Below are 15,062 nucleotides of genomic sequence, written 5' to 3' on the forward strand. Positions count from 1 at the left end.
ACATCACTTCAAGTAATTCCACAATATCAAAGAAAGAAGTGATTGTGTCCAGGAACATCTTACTGTTGCCAGGACCTTTCTGGCCCTATCGGTTACCCCAGTTCAATTACGGGAGATTCAGTCTTAGAGAATACCAAGCGATGTCAGGACGTTATATATGGTACCAGCTCATGCATAGTTCAATGGGTTGTCATGATGAGGGGGTCTTTGTGGCGTTACCCCCCGTGGCTATGAGAGTTTCGGGTTTCCGTTTGTGGCCAAGACCATCATGACAACTATTCGACAGTAACAGCGCAACCAACCTATTTGTGTATTCGACAGAAGACTTCAGACTTCACAGCAAACATATGTTGAACGAGTATTCCCTTGACGTGATTTCTTTCTTGGTCTAGCTGCTGTCTCGATTCGCAGCGACAGGGCATGTCTAACACTAGCCCTTCACTTCAGTTACTTCTCTCCAAAACTGACATTCTTGCCAATGATCCATCCAACTTCCACCGCGTCATGGTCTCGCCCGCCTACTGCATCAGCTCGGCTAGAGATCCAGGAAAGAAAAAGATGTTGAAGTTCTTTTGTTTCCTCGTCAAAACGCCGCTCTTACACGAACGCGTCGTCTTTTTGTCATTCCCTTGTCGTGGTATCGTTAAAATGCAAGTCTCTGTTGACTTTTTTTTGCTTCGCCTCACAAATGCAGGTTTGCCCTAATATGTCTTTGTTGAAAGACGCCCACTCCGTGCCTGGTATATATCGCAAAAGAATCCCCACTACCTTAGAACCGAAATGGATTTTTGGATAGAAATTATAAACAAAATAAAGCCGGAAACCGACCGTCCTCCCTTCCGGTGGGAGATACACAGGTTTCGTTGAGAACCGTACGCCGCCCATATTTGCTAAATCAAATGAACTGATTAAACATCTTCAAGATGCATGCAGAGAGCTGTTGAATACTCTTTGGGTGACTTGATACAATGTCAATGGTCAACTTAGAACTTGAGTTCCTTGGGCTGCTCCCAGCTGAAGGACTGGTTGGTACCGAAGTGGCCGTTCTTGGCAGTCTGGAGGTAGATAGGGTGGTCCAGGTTGAGCTCACGAACAATGACACCAGGTCGGAGGTCGAAGTTGTCTCGGATGATCTGGACAAGCTCCTCGGAGGTCTTCTCGGAGGTGCCATAGGAGTCGACGTAGATGGAGAGAGGCTCAGCGACACCGATGGCGTAGGAGAGCTGGACAAGAGCACGTCGGCAGAGCTTGGCGTTGACGAGGGACTTGGCAATCCATCGGCCGACGTAGGCAGCAGATCGATCGACCTTGGAGAAATCCTTACCGGAGAAAGCACCACCACCGTGGGCACCCCAGCCACCGTAGGTATCGACGATGATCTTTCGGCCGGTCAGACCAGCGTCACCCTGGGGACCACCAATGATGAAGAGGCCAGAGGGTTGGATCTGAAGGGAGAGTTAGCACTTTCTCTTGTTCCTTGTTGTATTTTGGCAAACTTACGTGGTAGATGGTCTCGTCGCTGAGGTACTTGGCGGGGATGACCTTCTTGATGATCTTCTCCTTGATCTCCTTGCGGAGCTCCTCAGTGGAGATATCGGGAGAGTGCTGAGCGGAGACAACAACGGTGTGGACGCGCTGAGGGACAACGGCACCGTTGTCGTGCTTGTACTCAATGGTGACCTGGGTCTTGGTGTCGGGTCGGAGCCAGGGCAGAGAACCGTCGCGGCGAGCAGCGGACATGGCAGCGTTCAGCTTGTGGGCGAAGAGGAGAGTGAGGGGGAAGAGCTCGGGTGTCTCGTCAGTGGCATAGCCGAACATGATACCCTGGTCACCAGCACCGAGCTGCTCGAGAGCCTTCTCGTAGTGAAGGCCCTGAGCGATATCGGGAGACTGCTGCTCAATGGCGACGAGCAAGTTACAGGTCTTGTAGTCAAAACCCTTGGCAGAGTCATCATAGCCAATGTCCTTGATGGCGTCACGGACAACCTTCTGGTAGTCAAGCCTGGCCTGAGTGGTGATCTCACCAAAGACCATGATCATACCGGTCTTGGTGGCAGTCTCGCAAGCAACCTTGGAGAGGGGGTCCTCCCTAAGGCAAGCATCGAGGATAGCGTCGGAAACCTGATCAGCGATCTTGTCGGGGTGACCCTCACCGACGGACTCGGACTGGTTGATTGTCAGTGACTGGACTGCGGGATAATAAGACCTCGGTACAAGGTCACATTGATAGATCCGATAAGGGATCGCTCAGATGTGAGCTACGCGATGGGAAGGTCAGGAGGAACCTACAGTGAAGAGGAAAGAACCCTCGTTGTAGTGCTTCCATGAGGAGAGCTCGGCGTGAACGCCGTTGGTGCCGTTGGTAGCAGACATTGTGAGGATTAGGTCAAGAAGGAGAAGAATGTGAGAGAAAGAGGTGACGGTTAAAGCTGGGCAGACCCGGACAAGTCTGTTTATCTGGTGACGATGGGGTTGAGGTCACTGAAAAGACTGAATGTTAGAGCGAGTCGACAATGGAGAGCAATTGGAACAAGGACATACCAAAGACAGAAGGCGCTGAAGAAGGGAGGAAGTAGGAAGAGGATGAAGAAGAAGGGAAAAGCAGAAAAAGATTCGAAGCGGGAGCGGGAGGTAGTAGTACCTTAAAGAAAAAGGCGGGAAGGAGGGGGATGTGCGAATACGTTGTTGCAGGCTTTATTATGAGCGAAGTGGGGGGTGTGAATTTTCCTTACAAAAAGGTCGGAGAGATTTATGTAGGTCAGTGCCTTGGCTCGGGCAGTTTTTTCTTTCGTCCTTTCTTCCAGATCTTGTAGACAACTGGCAGGATGAGCTTACTCGCGACTTGTGCAATGACTCGGTTTACGCCCATATGACTACAATCTCAATGTACCCATTAAATATTGCCCAATGCTACAGTACAATGGCTTCTCAATAAAAAGGTGGGGATCGACAAAAAAAGACAGTGCCTGCTCTTTTTTTTTTTCTGTTGAACGGCCCTCGGTCGCGATTATCCAAATCTACAGGGCCCGAAGTCATAAGAGGGTACCTTTATTAGTATGGGGAAATAGCGTGAAGCACAGGTACACTCCTTATCACAGTGGTGGCTTTCGGTGGCCGCTACCCTTGGCGATGGAGGGGTAAATGGCACTGGGAAAGAGAGAAAAGGCACGTTCTTCGGAAGCCGAAATTTGCGGCAGTATTGCGCCATCGCACCTGCCGTCAGTTGCAGAAAGTGCCTGCCAGTGTTCGGAATACAAGAAAGCATATGTCCTTCTCAGTGTTGATTGTGTAATGTCCATTTTCTCTTTTACGAGTAATTACTCAAAAGTATTCCTAAGCTTCAATTACTTAAGGTACCTAGTCTAAGTCTGAGTATGGGGCTTCTCATAGGTTGAGTTGTTGAGGTCTTGACTCTACATGTTAATCTCGCTTTTCTTGCACCCTCTCGCTAACCCGAGCTCATCAATGCAGTTGCAATCCGTCCTCACTCGTACTCGTCTCCCCGCTTCCCGTCAATCCCCTCATCTAAGTAGAATATCCGGTTGTAGGAATAATGGGCCAGAGTTGCCGAACCTATCAGCCGCAATCCTTCCAAGAATAATCCTTGACCAATTCCCTGACGGATTTTCATACACGTGCACCAGCATCCGGAGAAGATAGTCGAGTGGATGTCGATGAAAAGGTGTCTGTCTCTACTAACGTAAAAAAGTTATCATGATGGCCCCGAGTCTAGGCATGATAACCTAGTACATGTACAGTAATGGCGGGGCAGATAGCTTCACACGAGAGGCCAGAAACGAAAAAAGAGGCTGAGAAACGACTTTTTTTTTTAATGGCGCCGGAGCAGGAGGGGCAAAAACGGCGAGGAAAAGAAGGTGTGAAAAAATCCGAACTTTTACCCCACCATTCAGGTTCCCTTCCAGAACATATCAAAATTCACTACCTCTTACAAGCTCGTCACCGTCACCACATCGAGAAGTGTAATCCTCGTCGATTTCCAAACAACGAGATATAACCGACGTTGAACCTTGGCCATACGGTGCAGAGCTATCCCTTTCTGTCATACTCTTCTGCCGCTTCGGCTCCCCTCTATATCAAGCAAGCGGGGCTGCTTAGAATCTGTAGCTACCTGGTAGCCTCGACCCTGGAGCTATCTCGGCCCTTGTTTTTAAAACAAAACGAACAACATACAACATCTTAGTATCTTCAACATGAGCAAGTTCGGTGCCATGATCATGGGCCCAGCGGGCGCGGGCAAGGTACGTGGAACTGCCCCCTGCTTTTGCCTCTGTTCTACAATACCGCCTCTTGTTGCATCATCGTTCTCATCATGCTGTCCTGGATCGCGTGCTGTTTTTTTGTTCCCAACATTCATCAATGCGCCCCAACTAACTTTGCATTCTGTCGCGTCTAGTCTACTTTCTGCGCCGCCCTCATCACTCATCTTAATCTTAATCGCCGTTCTGCCTTTTACATTAACCTTGACCCTGCCGCCGAATCATTTGAGCATGAACCAGATCTCGACATTAAAGAACTTATTTCTCTCAAAGATGCTATGGAGGAAGTTGGCCTCGGACCTAACGGTGGCCTGATATATTGCTTTGAGTTCCTTATGGAGAACCTCGACTGGTTGACTGAAGCTCTCGACAGTCTAACTGAAGAATATCTCATTATCTTCGACATGCCTGGCCAGATCGAATTATACACACATGTCCCTATTCTACCCGCTCTGGTCAAATTTCTGTCCCAGCCGGGCTCTCTTGATATCCGCATGGCCGCTGTCTATCTCCTCGAAGCCACGTTCGTCGTCGATCGAGCAAAGTTTTTCTCTGGTACTCTTAGTGCTATGAGTGCCATGCTCATGCTCGAGGTGCCACACATCAACATTCTATCCAAGATGGATCTCGTCAAGGGCCAAGTGAAGAAGAAGGATCTCAAGCGCTTCCTTACACCCGACGTAGGTCTGCTCGACGATGACCCCATCGAGCGTGCGCGTCGTGTTACAGAGGGTCCTGAAGCCGAAGATGACGAGTCAAAGGCACCTGACGAGAAGGAACAAGTGATGAAAGGTGCTAGTTTCCGACGACTGAACCGAGCTGTGGCTGGCCTGATCGAGAGCTTCAGCATGATCAACTATCTCAGGCTAGACGTGACCAACGAGGACAGCGTTGGTGCTATTCTGAGCTACATTGATGACTGCATACAGTTCCACGAAGCTCAGGATCCCAAAGAGCCCCACGATGAGGAATATGAGGATCATGATGACTAGTGTGGATATAATGGCAAATGGAGAACCTGGGGAAAGGGGAATCTGTGGTATCTTGATAGTAGTATTGCATAGCGCCGGCGTTACTGATTGCTTCTCATGGTCTGAGATAGAATTGAGCTTGGACGTGATGTGTCACAGTCTCGCTCTTTTTCCTAACCTGCCCCTTCCACCTCTTTCGTGATAAATCATAAGAATGATGCTGATGGATGAGTTGTGTTGTGTGGTCATGATATACCCATGCTCTGTTTTTTGGTGGCGCTTTCCTTGATGTTCCGTCTTCTGGGGGTATTCAAAATGTGTCGGGTCCTATGCCAAACAGCCATTGCTGTGTATTCGCTGTCCGCATATATTTTTTTTCTGTATGGACGTTGTTTATCTCGATCGTCGTCCGGAAGCCGTGCCTCTGGTCCCAGCCATGCCCTGTTGCGCCTCGTAGCGATCATACTCCTGCAGCCAAACATCCTTGATGACGGCCAGGTATCCCACGATCTTGCCGCCCATGACAGCCATGTCCCTTGCGCTCTCAAAGACACCACGCTCCCAGATCCACGCTGCAAGAGCAAGTAGAAAAGCCCAAGTCGCGATGCGCATAGCCATGCGAGTCCACCACATGAGCAGACGACGAATCCAATTGAGAATTATTACAACAGTAGCAAGCACAACCAGCGATGCAATCACACCGACGAGGCCTTGGTTTTCTGCTAGCAAGATCATGACGCGATCAAATAGAGGCTCGAGAAGAGGCGCAGCCGTGTCAAGAAGACTCTGCGCCTGGTCGAGAACGTTGCGCGCGATGATTTGGACGGGCGAGCGTGGGTGCAGGATGTGCTTTTGAATAGAATCGGCGAGCTCTGGGGGGAGCAGCGCTGTGAGGAGGTGCGTTGCCAGGGTTGGAGGTTCCACGGAGGGCATTTCGGCGATAATTTGTGATGGGGATCTTGTCGGTGTAAGGTTTGGGTTTGAGTTTGTTGACGCTGGTGGGGGAAATGTTGTTTCGTGGCTTTTCTGTGCGAGCGTCCAGGGTAGATGTGAAGGGAAAGTTGCGGTCTAAGATACCCAGCTCCGGTAAGCATTAATTACTGCTTGGCCCTTTGTTTTCTGGAACGTGACTTGATATCTGAAATGGCCTGGTATTTACTCGAGTTCTGATAGGGATATTACTGCACTGTGGATTTTCATCAGACTACTCTCTGCATAATTGATTTTATCCTAAGCTGAGTAGGATAGTTCTGCTCTGGAATATCAGCACGAGCGTTAAAAGACGTCTACAAGGAACTAGTACGACGACGAGGACCACGATATGATAGGATAGCTTAAGCAAATAGAAATGGGGATCTATGAACTATAACATAGCAATTAATAGCCTGTAATCTAGTTGTTCGATCACATTCACCTTTCTGAACTGATCTGAGTCTATCACATGCAAAATGGTGCAATCTTACCTACCTTAATTAAGTAAGGGTCTAAAGGATCAAGGTCATAGCACGGACCAACATGCGCAAACAGCACGTAAGTATGCCAGAGACACTCTGAGTGCCATGAATTGATAGATGAAATATGTCGTGATTGAAGCTATAAAAAAGTCCTGTAAAGGTCATGAGTTTAAGAATAAATAAGGAAGCAAACCGCTAGACTCGAAGGGTATCGAAAATAACCTGGTCTCATCCAAGACAGGCCTGAACTCCGTCTGCTCAAAACCAGAGCATCATCATGTGTGATAATATCCCTATCCACCTCCATGTAAAGCGCCATGCAAGAAAAATACAACCGCTTCGGGATACGATACTTGGCCTGATAGAAGTATTCGGGAAAGTGTACTTACTCTTCAAGCCCCTCAAGAATACGTCGCGCAGCATCAATTCTCCTGCGGTACATGCGTGCCTCCGTACCAGCTCTTGATGACTCTGTCAACCCTAGGACACACTTCCCAAGACTGGCCACAAGTCTCTCGACCAAGATCTGACTTTCCTTGTCAAGCCCCTGTACAGCGGAAGTATTGCCGTTCTTTTGTCCACCTTCAATACCGCCCAACCCGGCAGCTTCATTGAGGAGACTTTCAGATATCTGCCTGAGCTCCGAGTCGGGTGATCCCCCGGGGGTACCTGTCGGCGTCAAAATCCCGTTGGTTCCCTTAGACTTGTCTACGAGAGGAAAGCTTCGGTTTGTTCCTGTGGACCCGAAAGATGACATCGAAGGCCGATGGCGTGCGTAAGTAGCTGCGCTGCTACTAGGTCGACGAACCACGGTATTACGTCGGGGATGACTTTGGTGATAATCGACAGAGCCATTTCTCGAAGGGGCTCCTGATCGGGGGAATTTGAAGTTACCAAATGTTGCCCGTTTCGAGCTCAGGGGCGCATCCGAATCTGCGGGCATGATGACGATGGTCTCTGTGGCATCCTCAAATTCCGAGTTGCGACTCAAACGGCCTTCGGTGGCTGTGGCAAAACTATTAAAGGACGACATAGTATCAACGCTCGGCCTCCTTTCATGATCAGAATCAGAATCGGGTGCAGAAGTGGGGGCAACGATAGGGCCGCGAGTTGTCTCAACGGAATCACCAGAGCTCACACTGCTCCAGCTCTCTCGTCGATGCTGGCTCATTGTTCCCATTGCCGAGTGAAGGAAAAAGTGCTCGTAATCGAAGGCATCCTCCCGATCCTCGTGAGACACGGGGGTTTGAAAAGCATCATGATATGATGACTCGCCACTCTCGCTCTCAAAATCCACAAACTCGTCGTCATCGTCATCCTCGGCATCGTCGTTGTACCCTCCATTGTGTAGTCCGTAACCATTTCCCTCCTGCTTAAAATCGTCCTCCTCTTGTTCCAGATCTCCTTCCCACGTTTCGCCATCATCATTCATGTCGTCATTTTCTTGCACTTGCACTTGCGTTTGCACTTGAACATCATCTCCAAGATCCGGTTCCGCTTCAAATTGAGGCGAAACGCTCTGCTCTTGAGCCACAACTACGTCCGGTGCGTCAGAGGTGCGAGGGCCATCTTCAGCTCCAGCATCCAACGTTTTCCCTGATTCTTCAGAGGGTTCCTTCGAGTCCTCCTTAGGTGACATTTGACCATTTGCTTTGTCCTTAGGCGACCCCTGGTTCCAGGGCGCTTGCCAGGCGGGAGTTTCCGGAGTAGTCTCTTGTGATGTTCGAGACTCTGGAAGTCCTTGATCCCATCTCGCGTGAGTAAACGGACTGGGTGTCCTGAGGCTCTGCAGACTACGGCGTTTCAAGCTGTCAGCCCGTGCTTGCTCCTTGAGACTGGAAATCTTTCCTCTCAGATCCTTCATCTGATGCTTCAAGTCACGAACCTGAGCTACAGATGCGGACCGAGGCATATCTGTATCCGTCATGGAACCGAACGTGGGGCTCAACTGATTATAGAGATGAGAGCTGCGTCGGCTGTCTCCATTTGCACCGCCTTCATCTTCACTCAAAGTTTCCAGCATGGGATCAAGAGTCGTGGGACTCCTGTGAGAGGTGGCGCCGTATCCAATCCCGAGAGCATCGGCACTTCTAGATGAAGTCAATGGCTGTCGATAACCTCCAGCAGCACCCAATGCGCTAGCAGAGCGTTGCGGGAAGCCTGGGCTGGCAAGACCATTCTGTGAACTAGTTTCGCTGAGATTTCTAGAGTGCCCTTGACTCGAACTCAGAGGGATGGTAGACTCTCTCAAGGATGTTGCAGGTCGAACGATTGGCGGAGAAGGGGTTGACCCATCGGACATCGGAGTGAATAAAGAGCTTCTTGCCCTTGACAGGTTGCCCTCCATCGTCTGTAGCCTTGTTAGCATTGCGCACTCATTGTTTAGCCGGACAATGTGAAGCCCACCGTTAATCTTTGCTTGGCATTTGCCAGAATCTGTTCTGCCCTATCACTAAGAGAACTGGTCGAATAGCGCTGCTCCGTAGCCTCCTGAGTACGAGCTATGCGTGGAATCTTGGGTTCTCGTACAGCTGTGCCCTCAACATATGAAGATGCCATGCTCTCCTCATCGTCGCCCTGAAAGTTGAGGTCGTCGACGCTGACAGAATCGTCAAAATCCCCGAAAGGCGCAGCGCGGCCTTGCGAAGTAATTGTACTGTTGGAATCGATCGAAGATTTCCTCTCCCGCTGCAGAATTTGCGATCGTGACTTGATGCGAGTTACCCCTATTGTTGGGGATGAGCCCAATACATGATCATCATTGCTGTAAACGGACAAATGCGCCGAACCGCGGCGTCCTCCTTTTCCTACCACGCTTTCGACTTCTGTCACCTCGCCAATGTCTGATAGCATAGTTCCATTTCCATATATGATGGGCGTTGAGGGGGTAATTGGTCCAGCGATAAATTGGTTTTGCGAAGAAGGGAGGTGGAATCGCATGTCGTTGGTCTGAACGTTATTCCACATCCTTATGGGTGACTGTGAACGCTCATCAAGGGAAACATCGCAATCGTAATCAGGCAAGATCATGTCGGGATTCGTGAGTGTCGGTGAACCAGGGACTGGCCCGTAGTTCAGTGAAGAACCTGAGCCAGACTTGCCATGGCGGACATCGCGACTATAGTTGGGGAAGGTCTGCGCTGCCATTATTTCTATACCGGGTTGGCTGATGCAAGAGGAGAGGCAGTCGAGTTACTCGTACTCGGTATGTAGAATGTTCGGTCGGCAGTATTATGTCTCGTCTCGAAGCGCGCCTAAGAAGCTACCGGCTGAATTTTAGGACACGGTACTTGGACAGGCCGCTACGTATCGGTCTCAGCTCGGTTGCGCACGCGAGTGGGCTTGTCGGAGGCTTTGTTGTGTTTCTTGTTTATGTGAGTGTGAGCCGTCCGCGATTCGGCAGAATTAGAGACAATGTCTCGAGGGGCTGAGAGTTTGCCAGTCGAAAAGAAGAGTAGCGTGGCGCAAAAAATTAGGTAGAGATGCCGATCAGACAAAGAAAAGACGTAGGCGAGCGAGCAACGAGCGAGCGAATGAATGAATGAATGAGCGTGTCGTTGATTTAGTATGTAGAGCCGAGCAAAGCGAAGAACAAGGTTCTATTCGCAAAGGGCGCAGTCAGCCAGAAACCTAATTAGGCATGAGGAATGAGTGAGGAGAGCATCCAAATGGAAAGTTGGGATGTGGAAAAAAGCAATGCAATGGATGGACGGAAAGAGCGACTGATAGGTGGTGATGGATGTTGGGGTTCCATCCATTAATTGAACGAACCGCAATCGAGTGAGGTACGTACCCTTTTAATTGAACTTGCAGATGCCCGGGCCTCTTAACAGACTTCTATGAACTCCACAGTTTAACAATGAATGGATGCTTATAATGCCTTAGTAGGTAAGGTAAACAATGGCAGAGTCATAAAAATCGAGTACGATGATGCTTGTTCATGAGGACTTTATGAAGAGGCTGCCGACTTCAGGTGATCAACAGAAACTCAATTGCGCAGTTTCAACAATGACGAACAAAACCTTGGAATGCACTCTTCAATCTTTGGCGTCGGCGCCCAGTTTTAGATGCAGTGAGCCGCTGCTAAATCAAGGGACTGACCCGAAAAAATGACCACTAAGCCGTTGAGCAAAACGGGAAATATGGGGGATCCCGCCTTGTTTTGCTGCTTGTCTCAGGCGTTTAGTTTTGCTCTAGTCCCATCCTGAGGCTTTGATTGGTGGCTACCAAAATGCAGTAAACCAAAGATTGAAACAATGGTTCGTGACGCCGCGCGTAGTGAAGAGACCGGCAATGAACAATAAAAGGGCCAAAGGCTTCGCGTAGTACAAAGATCTGCAGTGAAAGTCTAAACACCACACGCAAGACACAACTGCCTCTACACGCTGTCCTCCTGAAAAGAAAGGGATACGAGAATACCTGCAATAGTACATGACGATATGTGGCCTATCCTCCAATTAGGTTGTATACTCCGGTACTATGGATAAACTAAGTTGATCAATATGTTGCACCAAGTAATTTCCATTCCAGTTATGGACCGGGATTAAGGATCAAGAAACCTGGAAGACGCAAGGACTTATTGAAGATAGGGGCGCCAGCTCAACCCACCGCTTCAGCTGTGATATGCCTAATTAGGAAAGTTTCCAGAACATGTAGCGAACATCTTAATTAAACTTTACTACCCTAGGATGAGTAGCCACCTGTTCCATTCATGACAGCAGGCCGACAAAACACCAAGTACTCTAGTCAATAGGAAGAAAAGCAACAAGAATTAGTGTTTTAGAGCGATAACCCCCCGAGCGGAGTCAATGGGGAATCTGTGTAGATGCAGTAACGTCGTACACTCCATGGTGTTACGAAAAGATAGACCAACCATTTCTCGATATCGACATCAAAGACGATGGCGCCGCCCAGAACTGCCCTTCTTCAATAATAGACGCTCCCGAGAGCATATGCAGATGAGCAACACCTACATTGCCCAGATAATAACTCAGGAATACCAAAATAGATCATATGATGAACTGTGAAACAATCAGCTGCCCGTCTTTTATTGTTTTACTGGTTCGTGAAACAATGCCACACACGCTCACGACGTTCACGCAAGGGTTCATGTTGCACATGTCTTTCCAATCATGCCGTCATCCCAGCTTTTTGATATATCCCATCTATGACAACTCCTATAAAATGCATTTCCTTTTACAGGACGTATCAGCCCCGTCGTGTTTCGTTTTCCATAGTCTAGTTCAAAGCAATCATAACCTTCTTTCAAAACGTCTTTTCTTTTGCGTGTGGAAGCATTTAGTCGTCGGCGAAAGCCTCAGCTCGGGCCTCGACGCTCTTCTGCGACTCATCCTTGGAGGGTCGGTTGGCAATGAGGCGCTGACTGGTCAGTATCACAAATTTTGTCATATGGTGGAGGGCACTTACAACCAAGTTTCTCAAGAGGATAGCAATTGTAACCTTGCCGACGGACGGCACGTAGATGGAGGCCTTCTCCTTGATGGCGGGACCATCAAAGTTTCTGTACGAGGAAAAGTTGATGCAGACAGCACCATCGCGGATGAGCTCGGTGGGTACCTTGAAAGACTCGACGGGGACTCCTCCGATGACAACGTCACTGAGTGGAAGACAGTCCTCGAGCTTCCAACCCTCCTTGTCCTCGACCTGGTGGCGGGCCTTCTTGATGCCCTCTCCTCGGGTGAAGATCTGGACACCAGTGACGTCGACGGAGTAGACGGTGGCGCCATCGTTGGCGAGGAGGGCAGCAAGAGGTCGGCCGTTGACCTCGGATCTGTTGATGACAGTGATAGTCTTTCCGAAAAGTCGGTTCCCGGAAGCCAGGATGGGGTTGTAGATCTGCAAATACTCAAGGATCTTGACAACAGCGAGAGGAGTGCAAGGAAGGATGGACTTCTTGCGGTTCTCAGGAGGGTCAATGAAGCGAATGTTGTGGTACATGTTATGGATGTGCTTGTGTCGAAGACCCTCAACGTCCTTTCCAAGGTCAACCGACTCCTGGATGTACTTGTCGTGAGAAGGGTTGTTGGGGAAGATGGGGTAGTAGACAATCATGCCGTCGACATCGTCGTCTTCATTGGCCTTCATGATCTCCTCCTCGAGAAGCTCCTTGTCCACAGTTCGGAGGTCAAAGTTGAATCCGCTATGTTTTGCATTAGCGCCAGGTCGAGGGGCAAGCATCACCCGATAGACTGGGCGATATTCAAGCCACACAGAGGAATATCTCACTTCTCTTCACAAGTCTTCTTGGACCACTCAGCGTACTTTACGGCAGCGGGATCACCGTTGGCGAGGAAAGCAGCCAGTGTGGGAGTGCAAGGGTTCTCGCCTTGGATCTTGGCCAGTGTGTCCTTGACCTCACCAAGGTAACCCTTGGCGATAGTCTCAGCAGTGATGACCTTGCAGGTCTTGGGGACAGTTGAGGTAGCCATTGTAAAGGTTCTCAGACTGCGGAAGCAGGTTGCTATCTGAGATCTCATAGTCAGTCACATGTATTGCTTCTCAATCTTGTTTCTTCTCTCCTGTTCTCTTCTCATGCGAAGTCTTTCCCAGGTGAACAAACACACCGAAAAGATCCCCACACTAATCTGGCTATGAGCCGTACTACCAGCATCTTTTGGGGTGAGGGGGGGGAAGGAAGCATGATGCCGTCACAGGAGCCTTTGGCACGTGATGGAGTGCCCGAGACATTCCAGAAAGGTCACATACCTTAAGGAAAATGGGTTTGTTCAACTTTGACCAGAAGCTGGAAGTTTGAGGAGAAAGAAGAACAAATTAATCACAAGCAATTGTCCCCCCACCAAAGAAAACAAAACTCCGAGTGACTATGGAGGGGCATCTTGGAGGAAAAATGTTTGCGCAAAAAAATTCGAACCCTTCTGTCATCCAGTCAGAGTCGAGCATTTACAGAGCCCCTCTTACTGCATAAGGCTTAGCGGGATAGTGTTCCAGAAGTGAGAATTACAGAGGAATGGTCTAGAGATTCAAGATTTTCGAGGATATCTTGGTACTCGGAGAATCAAAACTGATCAAAAGTCTACTGAGCCTCAGTCGTGGACAGAGTAAAGCGTGTTGTATTGACATCCATTGGTGCTATGCCGCGAAAACTAAGTAATTGTTCATATTCGAGTTGAAGATTCTAGCTTCTGCTTCTGCCGATTTCGGCGCTTGTTAAACGCTCAAGGAGTTCCACTTACAACCTCGACGTTGTTTTGCAATAGGAACCAATTATCGCTGTGCCAATGTTGACAGCCTAAGATTTCACTTCTTCCAGAAAAAAAGAAGAGCAAGAATTGACAGCAGAAACCCGCTGAGATATGTGTTGGCTTCTGGTCGTCCAAGCGGACGGCACAGAAGGTTCCAAGGCTCAGATCCCTGAACTCAATATCACTTTCCAGCGCTTTCAGTGGTCGCACAGAGACGCCCAGTGGCTGTATGGCTTTCGATAGTCGCTGTTACTCGGGATTTGGGGAGTTTCGAGGTCTTTTTGTACTGCGCTGAGCATTCCACAGAGATTTTTAGAGAAGCTGGTGAACGGGCGCAGAAGCAAGTGCTTATTTATGTGCTTTTTCAAGGTTCTTGTGATTTATTAATCACCACTTATTATATCCTGTTATCAGGGATGGGTCGATGGAACTGCCTATCTACAGTATGAAAATCCAGGGAGATTGAAAAGTCTGCCGAGCCATTCAAAAGCCTTCAAAAGGTCATTTCTCGTGAACAGTCCCTGGTGTTGTACTGCCCAGTACGGAGTACCGACGATCCGGAGCCCCCCCAAATCTTGACACGACACCAGTGGCCGCCGCATCAGAACGCCCGCGAAAAGATAGGATAACTCCCTAGCGCCTTGCCGTATCTGGTACGATCCTTTGAGCTTTGGCCCAGGAATCAGGTCGTTTCCGAGTTCGAACCATCTTCTTATCTCCGTTGGTCCCAAAGGCTGTTCTCCCTTTATCGCTAAGACTCCAATCTACATGCTATATATATGGCACTACCCCGCCACCCTTTCGCTCCGCGGAGATTCACATTTCATCGCTCCAAACACCACCACGGCCTTATCTCTCAACCGACTGGGTGCTAGTCAATGCCCCTGGACAAAAGCCACCCTATAGCGGCTCGGGGATCGCAGTAATTAGCCTTGTGCCCTTATCGCGGCTCTTGTCTGATCGCCCTGCTGCAGCCCGTCACACCTGGCACCCCTGACCAATGGCATGTTGGATATTTGACCACGGACGACCAGCTTATCGTAGGTGAGCAGCTTGGCTTGCAGCTAGGAGCTCCCCAGGCTAGTACGTTGTAGTAGCTTCGGTACATGACCGCCCATCTGGACGCCTGATGATGAT

General features: G+C 49.3%; 5 protein-coding genes; 1 reads left to right on the top strand and 4 right to left on the bottom strand.

Annotated features, from left to right (window-relative positions):
• Nucleotides 1-983: 983 nt before the first annotated feature.
• FFUJ_00939 (probable methionine adenosyltransferase ETH-1) lies at nucleotides 984-2,373 on the bottom strand (the record flags this gene model as incomplete). XM_023569485.1 has 3 exons in its annotated part: nucleotides 984-1,445; nucleotides 1,501-2,166; nucleotides 2,290-2,373. The coding sequence occupies 3 exons, from the start codon at nucleotides 2,371-2,373 to the stop codon at nucleotides 984-986; spliced, it is 1,212 nt and encodes a 403-aa protein (XP_023424587.1).
• Nucleotides 2,374-4,211: 1,838 nt separating this feature from the next.
• Nucleotides 4,212-5,269, top strand: FFUJ_00938 (related to Gop-2 protein; the record flags this gene model as incomplete). XM_023569496.1 has 2 exons in its annotated part: nucleotides 4,212-4,259; nucleotides 4,415-5,269. 2 exons carry the CDS (start codon nucleotides 4,212-4,214, stop codon nucleotides 5,267-5,269), a joined length of 903 nt encoding a protein of 300 aa, XP_023424588.1.
• Nucleotides 5,270-5,641: 372 nt separating this feature from the next.
• Nucleotides 5,642-6,181, bottom strand: FFUJ_00937 (uncharacterized protein; the record flags this gene model as incomplete). Its single annotated transcript, XM_023569507.1, has 1 exon — nucleotides 5,642-6,181. One exon carries the CDS (start codon nucleotides 6,179-6,181, stop codon nucleotides 5,642-5,644), a length of 540 nt encoding a protein of 179 aa, XP_023424589.1.
• Nucleotides 6,182-7,087: 906 nt separating this feature from the next.
• FFUJ_00936 (uncharacterized protein) lies at nucleotides 7,088-9,849 on the bottom strand (the record flags this gene model as incomplete). XM_023569518.1 has 2 exons in its annotated part: nucleotides 7,088-9,052; nucleotides 9,109-9,849. The coding sequence occupies 2 exons, from the start codon at nucleotides 9,847-9,849 to the stop codon at nucleotides 7,088-7,090; spliced, it is 2,706 nt and encodes a 901-aa protein (XP_023424590.1).
• A 2,151-nt stretch (nucleotides 9,850-12,000) lies between these two features.
• FFUJ_00935 (probable methylenetetrahydrofolate dehydrogenase (NAD+)) lies at nucleotides 12,001-13,151 on the bottom strand (the record flags this gene model as incomplete). XM_023569530.1 has 3 exons in its annotated part: nucleotides 12,001-12,081; nucleotides 12,130-12,862; nucleotides 12,949-13,151. The coding sequence occupies 3 exons, from the start codon at nucleotides 13,149-13,151 to the stop codon at nucleotides 12,001-12,003; spliced, it is 1,017 nt and encodes a 338-aa protein (XP_023424591.1).
• Nucleotides 13,152-15,062: the final 1,911 nt, after the last annotated feature.

The sequence above is a fragment of the Fusarium fujikuroi genome, chromosome FFUJ_chr01 (assembly GCF_900079805.1).
Source record: "Fusarium fujikuroi IMI 58289 draft genome, chromosome FFUJ_chr01".
NCBI classification, from domain to species: Eukaryota; Fungi; Ascomycota; class Sordariomycetes; order Hypocreales; family Nectriaceae; genus Fusarium; species Fusarium fujikuroi.